This window comes from Narcine bancroftii, chromosome 2, assembly GCF_036971445.1.
Source record: "Narcine bancroftii isolate sNarBan1 chromosome 2, sNarBan1.hap1, whole genome shotgun sequence".
In the NCBI taxonomy this organism is placed as follows: domain Eukaryota; kingdom Metazoa; phylum Chordata; class Chondrichthyes; order Torpediniformes; family Narcinidae; genus Narcine; species Narcine bancroftii.
Window position 1 is genome coordinate 32,532,702 of NC_091470.1, and position 17,879 is coordinate 32,550,580.

Sequence of the window (17,879 nt, forward strand, 5' to 3'; positions counted from 1 at the left end):
ATTTGATTTTTCCAAACCATCATCAAACCACTGAAATTCTCCTTTCCATTTTTCTACATTATAAAAATAAATTATTCATGATACATTATCTCAATTTCATTCCTTGTATTGGTGGCAGGCTATGTATTTCAAGCAGTTTTTTTGATTATTTATAATCAAGATTTCTAGTATTTATTATCTATCATTTGTATTCAGTTTTTCTTTATTATATCCTTTCATCATTGTTTGCTTTGCAGAGTACTTGTTCAGTCATAGCAACTAAAACTGTAGCATACGTACATTACACAATATATATGACAATAATCTCATTATCATTATATTGGAAAGTACTGTCAAGTGTGTAAGTGCTATGAAATATTTGAGACTTTTTCTGAGAAATTAGATAAGCATATTTTCTATAGTAATAATGAAACACGAACTCTGCCATAAATACAGGGCATCAAATGTAGCGCATACAAAGAGTTTGTGTCCTATTCCCCAGAATGATTTCCTAATCATACCAGCTCATCATTACAAAGGGAGAGGCTAGAACTTTCTTTAATACAAAAAAAAATAATTTAGTTAAAATATCACATAAAACAAAATCAATCCTTTGGATTCAAATTAATTTATGGATCATGAACACAAATTTGCTTTTAATGGCCTATGTTCATTTCCTAACAAAAAAATGAATCTTTATAATGAAAGATCTAAAATGATTTAAGCTTCATTATTTATTTTTTTAAAAAACAGACAGATAATGTGAATTATTATGACAATTTTTTTAATTTCAAGTCATGTTAAATGAAATGGAATCAGAAGCTTCACAAATATTCTTACTTGACATATCATTATCACTCCCTTTTCAATATGCAGTTTTTACTTCCCACAGTTGTTTGCAATGGTGTAGACCAGCAAGAAGAATCGAACACTTGTAGAATTAAAGCAATTAATCAGTGTCTCACCGGACAATGATGCTTCCCTTCCTAACAGGTTGAATACCTTCTATGTGCAGTTTGATGAGGAAAAATAAGGTGGCATCAAAAGAAAGGCTCGTCTCCTCCCGAAAAATCCTGCATAGCCGCAGCTGGGCTGAGGAAGATCCTATCCAGGGTGATCCCTCATAAAGCAGTAGGTCCAGATAACATACCTGGTCAGGTGCTGAGAATCTGGGTGTCCCAGCTGGCTGAGGTCTTAATAGACATGCACAATGTTTCACTGCAGCAATCCACTGTCCCTGCCAGGATTCCAGGCAGCCAGAATCATCCCTGTGCCCAGGATGGTAACGATAATCGGACTAAAGGACGACAGCCCAGGGGCACTGACTTCTCTGATCGTGAAGTGCTTTGAGCGAGCGGTGTTGTAATGCATCAAAGGACACTTTCCAGCGACAATGGATCCATTCCAGTTCCCCTACCATCCAAAACAGTCTACAGATAATGCAATATCCTTGACTTTCAACTCCAACCTGACCCACCTGGAGAACGATGCCTTATATCAGAGGTTCATTGACTTCAGCTCAGCATTCAACACGATTATACCTCAGAGGCTGGTGGATAAACTCGCTGGGACTCAATACTCCTCTCTGCAACTGGATTGTGGACTTCTTGACAGAAAGGCCAGTCTGTCTAGATTTGCAGCAAAATCTCAAGCCCCACCATGCTGAGCAGTGGCCCACCTCAGGGCTCTGTGCTCAGCTCACTACTGTTCAGGTTGCTGAATCACGACTGCATTGGCAGATTCAATTCTAACAGAAACCTCAAATTTATGGATGATTGGCCTCATCAACAAAAATGATGAGTTGCATTACAGAGAGGTTGATAGACTTGTATAGTGGTGCAAGAGCAACCTGAGACTCAGTGTGGATAAGACAAAGGAGATGATTGTTGATTTCAGGAGGATGAAGGATTACCCCCCCACTACATATCGATGGCTCTGAAATAGTGAGAGTGAAGATCACAAAGCACCTTGGTGTTCATTTATAGGACGACCTATCCTGGACCAATGACACTTCATTCTTCAGGAAGGCGCAGCAGTGCCTAATCTTCATAAGGAGGTTGAGGGCAAGACTACTGGCCACCACCCTAACAGCACTCTACAGGAGCAGAACAGAGTGTGTCCTGGCTGGCTGCATCATGATGTGGCATGGCAGCTGCAAAGCATCAGATTGGACATCAGTATGGAGGGTGATTATCCACAGGAAATGGTGCTTAAAGAGGTTTCAGAGAATTATTAAGAAACCAGGATCCAACCTACAGTATCTTTGAGACACGACTTTCAAGAAAGTGGTACAGGAACATAAAAAAACAGAACTGCCAGGGTTGGAAACAGCTTCTTCTCACAGGCAATGAGACTGTTGAATAAATCTAGAGACCAGGAAATTATTTTCATATATATATATATATATATATATATATATATATATATATATATATATATTTCATATATATATATATATATATTTCATATATATATATATATATATATATATATTTCATATATATATATATATATTTCATATATATATATATATATTTCATATATATATATATATATTTCATATATATATATATATATATTTCATATATATATATATATATTTCATATATATATTTCATATATATATTTGTGTGAGTTCCCTATGTATCACAACTGATCATATTTTGGAACTAATATGAAATGAGTGGCATCTTAAAAATGCATGCAACCTAACTAAGTTTTGTGAAATAGGATTTTAATTAATTAAGGCAAAATATGAGCAAGATAAAACTTAAAATACACTTTCCCCATCCAGGCCACTCAGATTATTTATACCAGGGCATCAAAGCCATTTTATTCATTTTAAAGACCAGACACAGCACAAGAGATAATGAGGAATATTTTTATCTATACTTTGCATTGGGCACCAAAAGCACAAGAACTGCAAGTCTGCACCACAAGAACTGCAAGTCTGCACCACTAATCATCAAGATGGTGGCTGATTGTCTCGCTCAGCATAATTCCACTAATGAATTTCCAGAAAAGTATTCAGGATTAGGGAATCATTAAAACAAGTGAAAACATCGAAGTACTCGAGCTGGCAGAGTCCGCAAGCATCGAATCCATGCTGCTGAAGACCCAACTGCGCTGGGTGGGTCACGTCTCCTGAATAGAGGACCATCGCCTTCCCAAGATCGTGTTACATGGCGAGCTCTCCACTGGCCACCGAGACAGAGGTGCACCAAAGAAGAGGTACAAGGATTGCTTAAAGAAATCTCTTGGTGCCTGCCACATTGACCACCACCAGTGGGCTGATGTCACCTCCAACCGTGCATCTTGGCGCCTCACAGTTCGGCGGGCAGCAACCTCCTTTGAAGAAGACCGTATAGCCCACCTCACTGACAAAAGACAAAGGAGGAAAAACCCAACCCCAAACAACCAATTTTCCCTTGCAACCGCCCCTGCCTGTCCCGCATTGGACTTGCCAGTCACCAACGAGCCTGCAGCAGACGTGGACATACCCCTCCATAAATCTTTGTCCGTGAAGCCAAGCCAAAGAAAGAAGAAGAAAAAGAAAGATAATGCAGGGCTTTTCCCAGGAACAAACATATCCTAAAAATGAATAATTCACCCAGAATTATAGCAGTACATTATAAAGAAAACTGCAATATGACATACAATTCTAGACTTCTACAAAACAAGAGAGGAATCCTTTAAAAAGTTTTCAATTAAGAACTATGTCTAGATTAAATACTTACTCCAGGAACAGAAGCAATCATGTGTTTCTGCAGAATTGTTGATTCGGCTATTTTTGTTCCAGCATCTACACAGACAAACTTGTAAGGACAAGAGAGAGCCATTTGTTTTTACATTTTTCAAATCATTTATTAGTACATTTCCATCATTCTATAACCACTACTTTCATATGGCAGTAATCCTTCATCACAGCTGTACAAGGCTCCCACTTGCTCATTCAATCAGCAAACAGGTAAATTATAAAACGTGTTCAATCAATTCAGCAGCTTTTTTTTAAAATCAACCTTGTACAATGATCATTAATAATGAATGAATAATTACTAAAGAAACTGATTTAAATAATTTTTTTTGTCAGATATAACTATCATAACTCTACTCTTACAACATCCTTCTGTCCAGAAATAATCCCCAGCTGATGCACTCAAGGCACCATACAGTGGGGACAATGATTGGTCCACCACCTCCACTGGCTTTAATGTTACTGAAGGCCAGAGTACTGTTGCCACGGACATACCACTAATGAATTTCCAGAAAAGTATTCAGGATTAGGGAATCATTAAAAAGTGAAAATGTTTTTCACTCTACTGTCACTCTTCAAGCACACATCCATCTACAATACAAATGTGATGAGAGTTTCTGCCTGCAATGGGTGGGAAAAGTACTTGTTCTTCACTCCTTTAATCCTTCTGTCAATTATCTTTAAATCTCTGACCCTTTATTTTTGACATACCTGCTTGGGGTAAAAAGTTCTTATCCTTACGATGACTGTTCATATTTAACTACACCTCAGTTAAGTTTCCCTTTATTCCTCTATTCAACAGAATCATTCAATCTTCTCCATAGCAACAATTTTCCAGTCATGACTCTCATTTGAAGTCCTCTTTCGCCCCCTCTACTGATCAAGCCCATATTTCCTGTAATGTTACCTGCATGATATATCGTCCTGCTTCGAATTCTATGCCTAGATTAATAAAGGAAAGCATTCCTATTGTTATCTTTAAGGATTCATGCACCAAAACATCAAAGTCATTATTTCTCTGCCCAACTTAAATATCTTACCATTTATAACATATTCTCAAGTCCTGCTGCAACTCCGCTAACTTCGCCAAAACTAAGCTTCTTCAGTTATCAAATGCCACAACTTGATGTTTATTTTTTGGTTGAACATTTACCAATCTGTTTCTAAATAAAAAAAATGTCAACTAATTGATCAAAGATTTACCTGTACCAGCAGTAGAAGATTGGTGTCTGGTAATGGGGATTTTAATTTCAGTGCTTGTAATAATTCCAATACAACACATCGTGAGAGATAGAATTTATCTCGTTCCTAAAAAATGCAAGCACAAAATACAAAGAAACCCTTAATAACCAACAGAACTGATAGTCACTTACAAAGCAATAGAAGTGAAAAAGGTATGCTGCTTTTGATCACAAGAACAAACACAGTGATATAGAATATGGAACACTACAGCACAGTACAAGGCCACTTGGCCCTCAATGTGATGTTGACCCATATATTCCTTTAAAAAAATACTAAACCCTCCCTACCCCATAATCTATTTTTCTTCCATCCATGTGCCTGTCTAAGAGTCTCTTAAATGTCTCAGCCTCCACCACCATCCCAGGAAAGGCATTCCAGGCACCCACAACTCTCTGTGTAAAAAATAAATTACCTCTAATGTCTCCCCTAAACTGTGCAATATTTTACAAACAATCCAATGATAATTTAAAATAGAAAGAACCATTCCTTGAGTAATGTATCAGATGGGTAGAATTGTCAAGGTTAAAAGATATTTAAACAGGTGCATGGAGAGGAAAGGTACACAGGGATATGGGGCGAATGCAGGCAATGGGACTAGCTGAGGAAGATACATTGGTCAATATGGAAAGGTCAGGCTGAAGGGCTTGTTTCTGTGTTTAAAACGCTATCACGTTTTGATTGTTGATGCTCCAGATCACCCATTCTCAACCATTTTTTTGGGCTCTGGCCCCATTAGGGACATTGCTCAAAGTTCATGGGCCACCTTCCTTATGAGACAGTCAAGCTTAGTTGGTTTCTTCTGTACTTCTATTAACGACCTAAAAACCATAATAAAAAAATTATCATTTCAGACCGTGGCTCCCCATAAATGTGCTGTGACCTCCACCCCCCAGGAGAGCCGTATGGCCAAATATTGAGAATGGCTGCTCTAGGTGATGGAAAAAATGAAAAATAAGTGCTACATCTCCTGTGTTTTCAAGTTAAGATGAAAGACAAAATGGTGCAGAGTGCTGGATGCTGGAAAATACTAGCTACCCGAGTGTGAAATGGTGTGGGGTGCTGGATAATACTAGCCACCCGAGTATGAAATGGTGCGGGGTGCTGGAAAATACTAGCCACCCGAGTGTGAAATGGTGCGGGGTGCTGGAAAATACTAGCTACCCGAGTGTGAAATGGTGCGGGGTGCTGGATAATACTAGCTACCCGAGTGTGAAATGGTGCGGGGTGCTGGATAATACTAGCTACCCGAGTGTGAAATGGTGCGGGGTGCTGGATAATACTAGCTACCCGAGTGTGAAATGGTGCGGGGTGCTGGAAAATACTAGCTACCCGAGTGTGAAATGTCTTTAAATAATCAATTATTTTATACATTCAATTGTTTTGACTCCTCTCTCTCCATATATTTGCTACCCTGATATTTCCTGCGCTTGACATTGTTACAAATAATGACTCTGCAGTATATTTTAAGCATGTTTGATTTAAATGTCAGATTCCAGCATTCTGCAGTTTTTGTTAAATTGTCAGTGTTTTTAATTCTCCATTTTCAACCATGCACTGGCGTATATTTTCCTGAGCAATGCATGAATTAGCAACCTGCAGGTAAAGAAGAGATATTCAAGTCAAATCAAGTTCATCTGCTCGCACGATCAAGAGAGAGCATTTCTCCAGGACCACAGAGCATACTTACATAAATACAAGTTAGAATAGAAGGTAAACACATTAAAATATTAGGACGTATAGAGTAACAATCGATGGTATCCTATCCACAAATGTTTTGGGAGTTCAAGAGTCTGATGAGTTGTGGTGGGGGTGAAAAGCTGTTGCCCAATCTGCACCTAAGAGCTCGAGTGCTGCAGTACCTCCTACCAGATAGCAGAAGGTAGAACAGTTTACATGAAAGGTGTGTGGAGTCCTTTGGCAAACCACAGGGAACCGTGGCCCAGGTGAACATCGGCCAGGTCATCATGTCTGTGTGCACTAAGATGCAGAACAAGGAGCACGTGATCGAGGCTCTCCGCCAGGCCAAGTTCAAATTCCCGGGCAGGCAGAAGATTCACATCTCCAAGAAGTGGGGCTTCACCAAGTTCAACGCAGAAGATTTTGACAACATGGTGGCGGAGAAGAGGCTGGTTCCAGACAGCAGTGGGGTCAAATACATCCCCAACAGAAGACCTCTCAGCGTGTGGTGGGCACTGCACACCATGTGAGACTTTGCCCAATAAACTCTGCCTGAATTCCTTAAAAAGTGTGTGGAGTCCTTCACAATGTTTATTGCTTTTCACCTGCATCGAGTGTTGTAGACGTCCTTCATGGTAGGAAGAGTGTCCCCAATGATCTTTTCCGCTGACTTCACGATCCACTGTAGGGTCTTGCTGTCCGAGGAGGTACAACTTCCAAACCAAGCGGTGATGCAGTTGCACAGGATGCTCTTGATACATCCTCTGTAGAATGTAGTGATGATGGAGGGTGGGAGATTAACTTTCCTCAGCCTTCGCAGGAAGCAGAGGCACTGTTGGGCTTTCTTGGCTATGGAGCTGCTATTAAGGGGCCAGGTGAGATTCTCCACCAAGTGCACTCCAAGGAACTTGGTACTTTTGACAACATCAATAGTGGAGCCATCAATGGTCAGCAGAGCATAGATTTCATCCCCCCCCCCCCCCCCCCCCACCACCCCTCTTGAATTTGACAACCATCTCTTTTGTTTTATAAACATTCAGATACAGGTTGTTGGCTCTGCAGCAGTTTGTTAGTAACTGCACCTCATTATTCTTACTATCAGGCCCACCATGGTCACGTCATCAGCGAACTTGATGATGTGGTTTGAGCTGTGTTTAGCTGCACAATCATGGGTCAGCAGAGTGAACAGCAGTGGACTTAGCACACAGCCCTGGGGGACCCCGTGCTCAGTGTGATGGTCTTAGAGGTGCAGTTTCTAATCCAGACTTCCTGAGGTCTCCCTGACAGGAAGTAAAAAATCCAATTGCAGGCTCAACTTCCTTATCAGGTTCCATGATATGATTGTGTTGAATGCCAAGCTGGTCAATAAACAGCATTTGAACATACAAGTCCTTTTTTCCAGGTGGGTGAGGGCTGGATGGAGGGCAGTGGTATCATCCGTTAAGTGGTTAGGTCTGTATGCAAATTGCGTGGGGTCTAGTGAAGGGGGCAGCAGGAGCTTGAAGTGCCCCATGATGAGCCTCTTGACGCACTTCACAATGATGGATGCAAGTGCGACAGGGCGACATTCACTGAGGCAAGACACAGACGACTTCTTCGGAACAGGGACAATGGTGGCGGCTTTGAACAACGTTGGGTCTACAGCACTTCTCAGGGAGATGTTAAAGGTATCACTGAGAGCATCTGCTAGCTGAGCCATACATCCTCTGCTGGAAATGTTATCCAGTCCAGCAGCTTTCTGCAAGTTGACCTTACTTAACTCTCTCTTAATGTTGGCCACTGCAAGACACAGCACCTGGTCATTTGAAGGAGAGGTGGTCTTCTTAGCTGCAACATAGTTTTTTTCCCTCAAAGTGCTCATAGAAATTGTTCAGTTCATCTGGGAGTGAGGCATTACCAGCACAGGCAGATGGTGTCAACTTGTGGTTGGTGATGTCTTGGATGCCCTTCCTCATGCGTAATGTGTCCTTGCTGTCCAGGAAGTGACTGTGAATGTGTTGGCATGCACACGCTTTTCTTCCCTGATGGCCTTAGACAGCTTGGCTCTTGCAATAGCTAGGGCTACCTTGTCATCTGCTCTGAAGGCAGTGTCTTGGTTCCTGAGCAGCACGCACACCTCCACTATCATCCATGGCTTCAGAATGGAACGAGTTACGATGGTCTTGGGCACAGTGACGTCATCAGAACACTTACTGATGTAGCTGGTCACTAATGCCGTATACTCCTCCAGGTTTTTGCAGTTGCCACCAGTTGGTACTTCCAGTCAGGGCGCTCAAAGTTGTCTTGAAGTGCTGGCCATGTCTTAACCTGCTTCCAAAATGGTCTGGAGTGTCTCACGAGTGGTCTGCATGCTGGGATCAGCATTACAGAGAGATGTGGGCTGAGTATCCGATGTGGGGGCGGGGCTCTGCCAATACACACCGGAAATGTTCGTAGATACAAGGTCCAACATATTCACCCTTCTTGTAGCAAAGTCCACATACTGATGGAACTTAGGTAGCCTTGACTTGAAATCTCCAGGTGTGCAGTCTGCAGTTCATTTATCGTATCATTCAGTTCCCACATTGCCTCCTTATTGTTAGCATCGGGGGCGGGTGAGGGGAATGTACACTGCAACCATGAGGACTGTGGTGAATTCTAAGTGTCACAAATTCCACCATCATTGAGCAGTGGCCAGAGACTCGTGTAGAATCCTTGCACTATTCCGTGTTGATGCAAGTACACAGGCTGCCGCCAAGGGCTTTACCACACAAAGCAGCAACTCTTGTCAACCCAAAATAAAGTGAGCCCGTCCAGCTGAATGGCTCCATCCGGGACCCTGTTGCTGAGCCATGTTTCTGCAAAGACCAAAGCACAACAGTCCCTGTACTCACACAGTGAAGATCTTCAGAGTCGGATGTCGTCCATTTTGCTTCCCAGGGAGCAGACATTGGTGAGCAGGATGGACAGGAGCGCCAGGCGGCAGGGGTTCACCTTCAGCCTAGCACAGATCCCCGCTCACTTATCACACATCCTCCACCTCACGCACTGCTAAATGACATGAAGCCTCACACACCAATAAATGGCATGAAGCTACTGGGCAATCTGCACTGCTCTGCCATTAACTTTACATTGATTGCAAAGCACCTCAGCATCTCAGTAGTTTAACTCTCCTTTAAACTCACCACAATAATTCAAGTGATTAAAAGCATATTTGCACTTTCAACCGAATTACCATTTGCCAGTCATTGTCACTTACTTAGTCCATGGACAGTAACAAAGTGCAAACATTGTTGATCTTAAAAATAGGAAATTTCAATTCTATTCTTACATTTCTTTTTTTTTTTTAATCATCATTTGAATCTATCATTAACTCTAATTCACTAACCTTCTCATTCCTTTGTCTGCATCTTTCTCAATTATTTAATCGATGCCGCTTGATATCTAGGGTCCCAGATGTTCTTCAGTTCACAATTCAGACAATGCACATAGCTGACAAAAAACTTAAAATTTATCTCTGCATGAAGACTAATAAGCTAAGTTATGAGATGGTCCACATCAGCAAAGTCTTCCCATAACTGCAATGGAAAGCAACTCAAGATCACTTGTTTAAGACACCCACACATCTGATTTATGTCACTCAAATTCAACACAAATAGTATCGCTTCTAAGAAGGCCTTGAAGGTATTTTAATTTCTTGAAATTGGTATATTATTCAAAATGAAAAGCCAAGATCTTACCTTATTGAATGCTCGATAACACAATCCACACAATTCAACAAGGTAGGCAAGACTGAAGATTCCATTCTGAATCACAAAGCTCAGTAATTTAGAAAATGGCTCCAAAAGGCTCTAAAAGAAAGATAATGGGGAAAATAGGCAGTAATGCGCTATTAATTAAAAGGAAAACACAAGGGATTGTCTCACTACAAAAGGCCACCATTTAATTTTGGTTTACTGTGTTACCAGAGGCAAATTCAGAATTCAATGATTTCTGCACAACTTTTTCAAAGCAAATATCCTATTATGAAACCAGCATTGAAATGCACTCAATTAGTCCTTGGTCTTGCATAATTTTCACAGTTCCCACAAATACTATGAAGAAAACAATTCTTTGCATGTTTTTCACATGAATTCATAGGAAATGCATACATTTGCACGAGTCTGCTTTCACATTCATAAACAACGTACCTCATTTCCTAAGTTATATTGGGAAATGGCAGACCTCTTCCCATCGTGTCCCTGCTGATTCCCAATTTCAAGCCCGCAGAAACACCAAGCAGAGACCTGACTTCATCCCACAGAGAAGGGAACCAAATCAGGTTTATTTCTAGTCTCCTTATGCACCAATTCACCAATTACATTAAGTCATTTTCAAACCATTCAGCTGAAATTATATTTGTAGAGGGTGATTGGGTCAAAAGGAAATTGCCAACAAAGATGAAGTAAGCAATAGGAAAGAAATCAAAGTTGAAATGAAGTAAATATACCCAGAAGAAGTAAAGATCCAATATGCACTCATTCAAATTAAATACAAAAAAAAAGAGTATATCAAATGAAAGATGAACTATGGTGTAAAGAAATAAAAGAACCTTCACAAAGATGTACTCAATTTAATGTTGCAAATTGATTGCCGGTTTCATTGGAAATATTTAAGAAGCTTCCTCCCGGTTTCCTGGAAAGTTTTGGCAATGTAGTAGAAACAATTTTGGCATACATCCCAACAAGCTCATAAAGAATGATTACAGACAATGTAAATTATGGTAACATGGACTAAATTTACAGCAACAAAATAGATGAGAAAAGTAGAATAAATATCTAATATCCAATAAATCTTAAAAAAAACTGTCAACTGTGGAATGATAAAAGTAACAAAAGGAAAAAAGTATAAAAATACATAGGAAAGAATTAAATGACAGAATATAACATAACATAACAATGACAGCACGGAAACAGGCCATTAGGCCCTTCTAGTCTGCACCGAACAAAACACCCCTTTCTAGTCCCACCTCCCTGCACAATGACCATAACCCTCCATCTTCTTCTCATCCATATACCTGTCCAACCTTTTCTTAAATAATACAATTGACTCCGCCGCCACTATTTCTCCCGGAAGCTCATTCCGCACGGCTACCACTCTCTGAGTAAAGAAGTTCCCCCTCATGTTACCTCTAAACCTCTCCCCCTTAATTCTTAACTCATGTCCTCTTGTTTTAATCTTTCCTCCTCTTAACGGAAATAGTCTATCCACATCCACTCTGTCTATCCCTTTCATAATCTTAAATACTTCTATCAAATCTCCTCTCAACCTTCTACGCTCCAAAGAATAAAGACCCAATCTGTCCAATCTCTCCCTATACTCTAGATACTTAAACCCAGGTAACATTCTGGTAAACCTTCTCTGCACTCTCTCCACTCTGTTTCTATCCTTCCTATAATTAGGTGACCAGAACTGCACACAGAACTCCAAATTAGGCCGCACCAACATCTTATACAATCTCAACATCACCTCCCAACTCCTATATTCCATGCAATGATTGATAAAGGCCAGCATACTAAAAGCCTTCTTCACCACCCTATTCACGTGAGTTTCTACCTTCAGGGAACGATGTACCGTTACCCCTAAATCTTTCTGCTCTTCTGTATTCCTCAATGCTCTCCCATTTACCACGTATGTCCTTTTCTGATTCTTCTTACCAAAATAAAGCACCTCACACTTATCAGCATTAAATTCCATCTGCCATTTTTCAGCCCACTTTTCTAAGCAGCCCAAATCCCTCTGCAATCCTTGAAAACCTTCTTCATTATCCACTATTCCACCTATCTTAGTATCGTCTGCATATTTACTAATCCAATTCACCACCCCATCATCTAGATCATTAATGTATATAACGAACAACAATGGGCCCAATACAGATCCTTGAGGCACACCACTGGTCACCGGCCTCCAACCTGACAGACAATTATCCACTACCACTCTCTGGCCTCTCCCTTTCAGCCAATGTTCAATCCATTTGACTATCTTAAAATTTATACCTAAAGACTGCACCTTCCTAACTAACCTTCCATGTGGTACCTATCAAAGGCCTTACTGAAGTCCATATAGACAACATCCACTGCGCTACCCTCATCCACATTCCTAGTCACCTCTTCAAAAAATTCAATCAGATTGGTCAAACATGACCTTCCTCCCACAAATCCATGTTGAGTGCTCCTGATCAGACCCTGTCTATCCAGATGTTTATAAGTACTATCTCTAAGAATTTTGTCCATTAACTTACCTACCACAGACGTCAAACTTACAGGCCGATAGTTGCCAGGCTTCCTCCTTGAACCCTTTTAAAATAACGGAACCACATGCACAATGCACCAATCCTCCGGCTCTATCCCCATATCTAATGACATTTGGAAAATTACCGCCAGATCCTCTGCTATTTCCTCCTTCACTTCTCTCAATGTCCTGGGGAAGATCCAGTCTGGTCCTGGAGACTTATCCACCTTTATATTCTTCAAAAGCCTTAAAACTACACCTTTTGTAATCTCTATATTCCCCATATTTACCCAATTTGCTTTTTTTATCTCACATCTCCCAATATCCTTCTCCTTAGTGAATGCCTTAGTGAAGGAAGTTTAAAATTAAGTTATTTCCTCAGGGATAAAAGGTGTTGATAAAGTGTCTTTAGCTTACCCGTGTTGAACTTGCAGTGGGTATCTTGAGAAGACAGATCATGATTGCCAAACTCGAATCCAAGCAACACTGCAGACAAAATAAAGGCATCATGATTGGGAGTTTTTATTTTCCTAGTAACTGACAAGTACATTGGAACATTTCAGTACCTCCAAAATTCATCATAACATGTAAAATAATCTATTCCCAATGTTTTATACATATCTAGCTTCTGTTCACATCTAAACATAATGAAATAGAGGCAAGAATAAGTATACTGCTCCTCATGACTGCTCTGCCATTTAATAAGGTCACGATCGACTTTAACACTGCAACTTTTCTAAACTAGCCCCATATTCCTTTATTCCCTTATTATGTAATAATATATCTGGAGTGTGCTTCCACTGCCTTCTTGAGCAGTATTTTAAATTTTACTGAAATGTTTTTCTTACCTCAGTCCTGAATGGGCAAAGTTTTATTTTTAAAATGTGATAACAGAGTCTAGACCCTGCAGCTAGGGGGAAATTATCCATGCACCTACCCAATGAAACACCCATGAATTTTGTATGTTTCATCATGATCACCTCTTATCATCCTAAATTCTAGAGAGTGTGCACAGAGTCTGCTTAGCTTTACATCAGAGGGCTATCCCAGGAATCAAACAGCTGAATCTAGTATTCCCTCTTTTGGAAACATATAGTTCCTTTGGTGACCAAGAATTACAGAAAGATATAGCATGCAAACAAGCCCTTTGGTCCACCACGTCCATACCAACAATCAACCATTCATTAATGCTACATTAATCCCATTTATTATTCTCCTCACATTCCAATCAACTACCCCCAGATTCTACCATTCACCTACATACTAATGGTAATTTACGGTGTTCAATTATCCAAGCAATCAAATATGCAAACTTCCACATAGGCATCTTTGAACCTGGGTCTCTGACATTATGAAGTTGTGCCACCATACTGCTCTACACAATATTCCAGATTTCATCTCACCTACTCCTATATAATTGGAACTTCATTCTTGTACTTAAATCTTGCAATAAAGGCCAATACATTGTTGGCTTTCCCAAATGCTGGCCATGTCCACATATCAACGCTCAGTGATTTCTAAACATTAACATTTGGAATCTCTCACTAATTAAAAAATATTCTGCCCTTTTTTTCCCACCAAAGGAAATGACCTCAAACTTCCCCAATTACATTTCAATCCATTCCCTAACTCCTTGTTTATTCAATAAAGCTGTTCTGTGTCCTATTCAAAGTTATTTTGGCACTTTTTAATTTTATACCAGTACAGAGGTTTCCCCATTGTGAGTTGTCTAACATAATGATAAATGTTATGATCAATCAAAGTGAACAAAAATATGGACAGCCTATGGACCAATAAGCTTTCATTAATTGTTTGCATCAACTGCTCATTGTGATGTTTCACATCTCAAGAGAATAAAAATCAAAGAACTCTCCCAAGTCTCCATTGTAGTCAATCCTTTAGGAAGTGGCTCGTTATAGCCTCAACCTCCATTGATGGAAAACCCAAATCTAAGCTCTTGAGGAAGCACAGAAATTGAATCTCATCTGGAAATTAGTCTACTAAATGTTTTACCACAGAGCCAAATCGGTGGCCGACAGCAATAAGAACATTGAGATGATCTTCAGAAATGCAATTTAGAACTCATTAAACAGGACTTGTGCACTTACACGCTGCATGGTTATATAAAGGGAAAACAGGCATTGAGGGGGAAACTGTTGCTCTGGTTTTTTTTCAACTTTATTTATTCGTTCAAAAAACAAATATATGACATATACAGCAATTAAACATGAACTTTTTACACATAGAAAAAAAGGGAAGAAAAGACCCCCCCCCCCTTCAGCCATCTCTCCTAAGGAGAGCTATTAAAAAAGAAAAAAAGAAAGAATATTTAAAAAGAGTTAAATGTACATATTAAAATCTAATCAATATAAATTGAAATGTAAATATTCTGAGTATAACAGCCACTTATTAATAAAAAAATTATAATGCAAAACATGTACTTTTTTCCATTATTAAACAATATTTCATCTCATTATGCCATCTATTAATTTCAATCATATTTGTATCTTTCCACGTACTAGCAATACATTATGTCGCTACAGATAAAGCTAAATATACAAAAGCAAGCTGAAACTTATCTAATCCCAAGCCTTTCAGAGGTTGCAAACTACCCAATAAAAATACTGTTGGATCTAAAACTATTTTAATCTTATACAGATATTCTAAAAATGATTGAATTTTCTTCCAAAAAGATTGCATATGTATACATGACCAAACAGCATGAAAAAAAGTTCCAACTATATCACCACATCTAAAACACAAATCTGATTCATTAAAACCATATTTTTTTAATTTTTCAGGTGTCAAATATGATTGATGTAAAAAATGGTAATTAATCTTTGAATAACGTGCATTTATCAATCCAGTTACACTATTATAACAGATATCTAACCAATCCTCTTCAGAAAAAGTAAAACCAATATCCGCTTCCCATTTAATTTTAGATCTATCCCAACCCTTTTTATTTATACCATCCTGTAATATTTGATACATAAATGAAGTATAACCCTTCTCTGGTACCTTCATAAGAGAAGTCTCAAATTTAGTCATTTTAGGTAAAATCATATCTCTACCAAACATACATTTTACCAAAGATCGAATTTGATAATAAAGAAATAAAGAATTCTTATCAATACCAAAATCTTCCCTCATCTGATTAAAAGATAAAAACTCACCCTCTTTAAAACAATCTCCCAAATTTTTCACACCTTTAAATCTCCAATGCAATAAACTTTGATTATGTATTGAAAAAGAAATAAGTTGATTATTATACAACGGAGTCAAACCAATAATTTACCCTGAGAACCTATCATTTTATTTTTCTTTATCCATAACTTCATTAAATGTTTTAGTATAGGCACATTATATTGTTGTAACAAATTTATATTCCACCTAAACAAAAATTGATGTATTTCAAATTCAGAAATACTTGCCATCTCAATTTTAGCCCAACTAGGAGGCCGTACCAAATCCATCAATGAACTAATAAATTTAAGTTGGGCTGCCTCATAATAATTTTGAAAATGTGGTAAACGTAGTCCCCCTAACTCATATTTCCAAGTTAATTTATTCAAAGCTACTCTTGAAAATTTACCCCTCCATAAAAACTCCCTAACCATTTTATTTAAATCTCAAAAAAAAATTTATCAAATACGGAATAGATTGAAACAAATATTGTATACGCAGAAAGATATTCATCTTAATTGTATTTATCCTTCCCATTAAATTAATAGGTAAATCTTTCCATTTAATCAAATCAGTTTTAATTTTTTTTCATTAACAGAGCATAATTTAATTTATATAAAAATTGATAATTAACATTCAAAATTATACCCAGATATTTAATTTGATCAATCCACTTCAAATTAATAATATTCTTATAAACTGAATAATCTCCTTCACTTACCGGTAATATTTCACTTTTTTCCGAATTAACTTTATATCCAGAAAGACGTCCATATTGTATTAAACATTCCTTCAAGTGTAAAAGTGACTGAGCTGGGTTTATTAAATACACCAATACATCATCAGCAAATAAATTAATTTTATATTCCTCATCTAAAACTTTCATACCTTGTGTCTGTGTATTTTGTCTTATCAACTGTGTTAAAGGTTCGATCATTAACGCAAACAAACTGGTGATAAAGGACAACCTTGACGAGTTGATCGAGTTAACTTAAAAGATTCCAAAATCAAACCATTCATCAATACTCTAGCTACCGGTTTACCATATGGAGCCCTAATCAAACCAATAAAAGGACCAAACTTAAATTTCTCCAAAACTTTTTTTTAAAAATTCAATTCAACTTTATCAAATGCTTTTGCTGCATCTAGGATATCACCATCGGATGATCTAAAGATTGTCAAAATCTATTAATCAAACTAATCACGCGCAAAATGATATCTGAAGCATATTTATTCTTTATAAAACCTGTTTGATCAATATGAATCAACTTTGGTAAAAATTTAGCCAATCTATTCGCTAATAATTTTAGCTACTACTTTATAATCTACATTTAACAACGAAATTGGTCTATTTGAAGATACTTTCAAAGGATCTGTATCTTTTTTAGGAATTACTGTAATTAAAGCACTAGAACAAGACTCAGGTAAATCATAATGTTCTCCAACTTGATGTAATACATCCCCAAACACTGTAGATAAATCATCATAAAAAAATTTATAAAATTCAACCGAAAATCCATCATCACCAGGCGATTTACCGTTCGGCATTTCCAGCATAGCCATTTTAATTTCCGAATCAGTAAATGGTTCATCTAACTCCTGTACATCTCTATCCTCTAATATTGGTAAATTCAACTGTGATTTTTTTTTTAAATCAATCGATCCAGTTTCCTGTTTTCCTTCAGATGTATATAACTTTTTATAAAATTCATCATTTTTCTCATGAGGTTTAAAAGTAATAAGAGAATTCCGTCAAACAGCATTAATAGTCCTCGATATCTGTTCTTTAATT

At 38.3% G+C, this 17,879-nt stretch overlaps 1 protein-coding gene across 2 annotated transcripts in view; it reads right to left on the minus strand.

Annotated features, from left to right (window-relative positions):
- LOC138753326 (protein unc-79 homolog) overlaps positions 1 to 17,879 on the minus strand; it is a 171,579-nt gene that overhangs the window by 21,074 nt on the left and 132,626 nt on the right. For both annotated transcript variants that reach the window (XM_069916198.1, XM_069916197.1), the window contains exons 39-42: positions 13,319 to 13,387; positions 10,372 to 10,482; positions 4,937 to 5,041; positions 3,717 to 3,794 (exon numbers count right to left, since the gene is read on the minus strand). In XM_069916198.1, the coding sequence (XP_069772299.1) occupies positions 3,717 to 3,794; positions 4,937 to 5,041; positions 10,372 to 10,482; positions 13,319 to 13,387 (363 nt within the window). The remainder of the gene's footprint in view (positions 1 to 3,716; positions 3,795 to 4,936; positions 5,042 to 10,371; positions 10,483 to 13,318; positions 13,388 to 17,879) is intronic.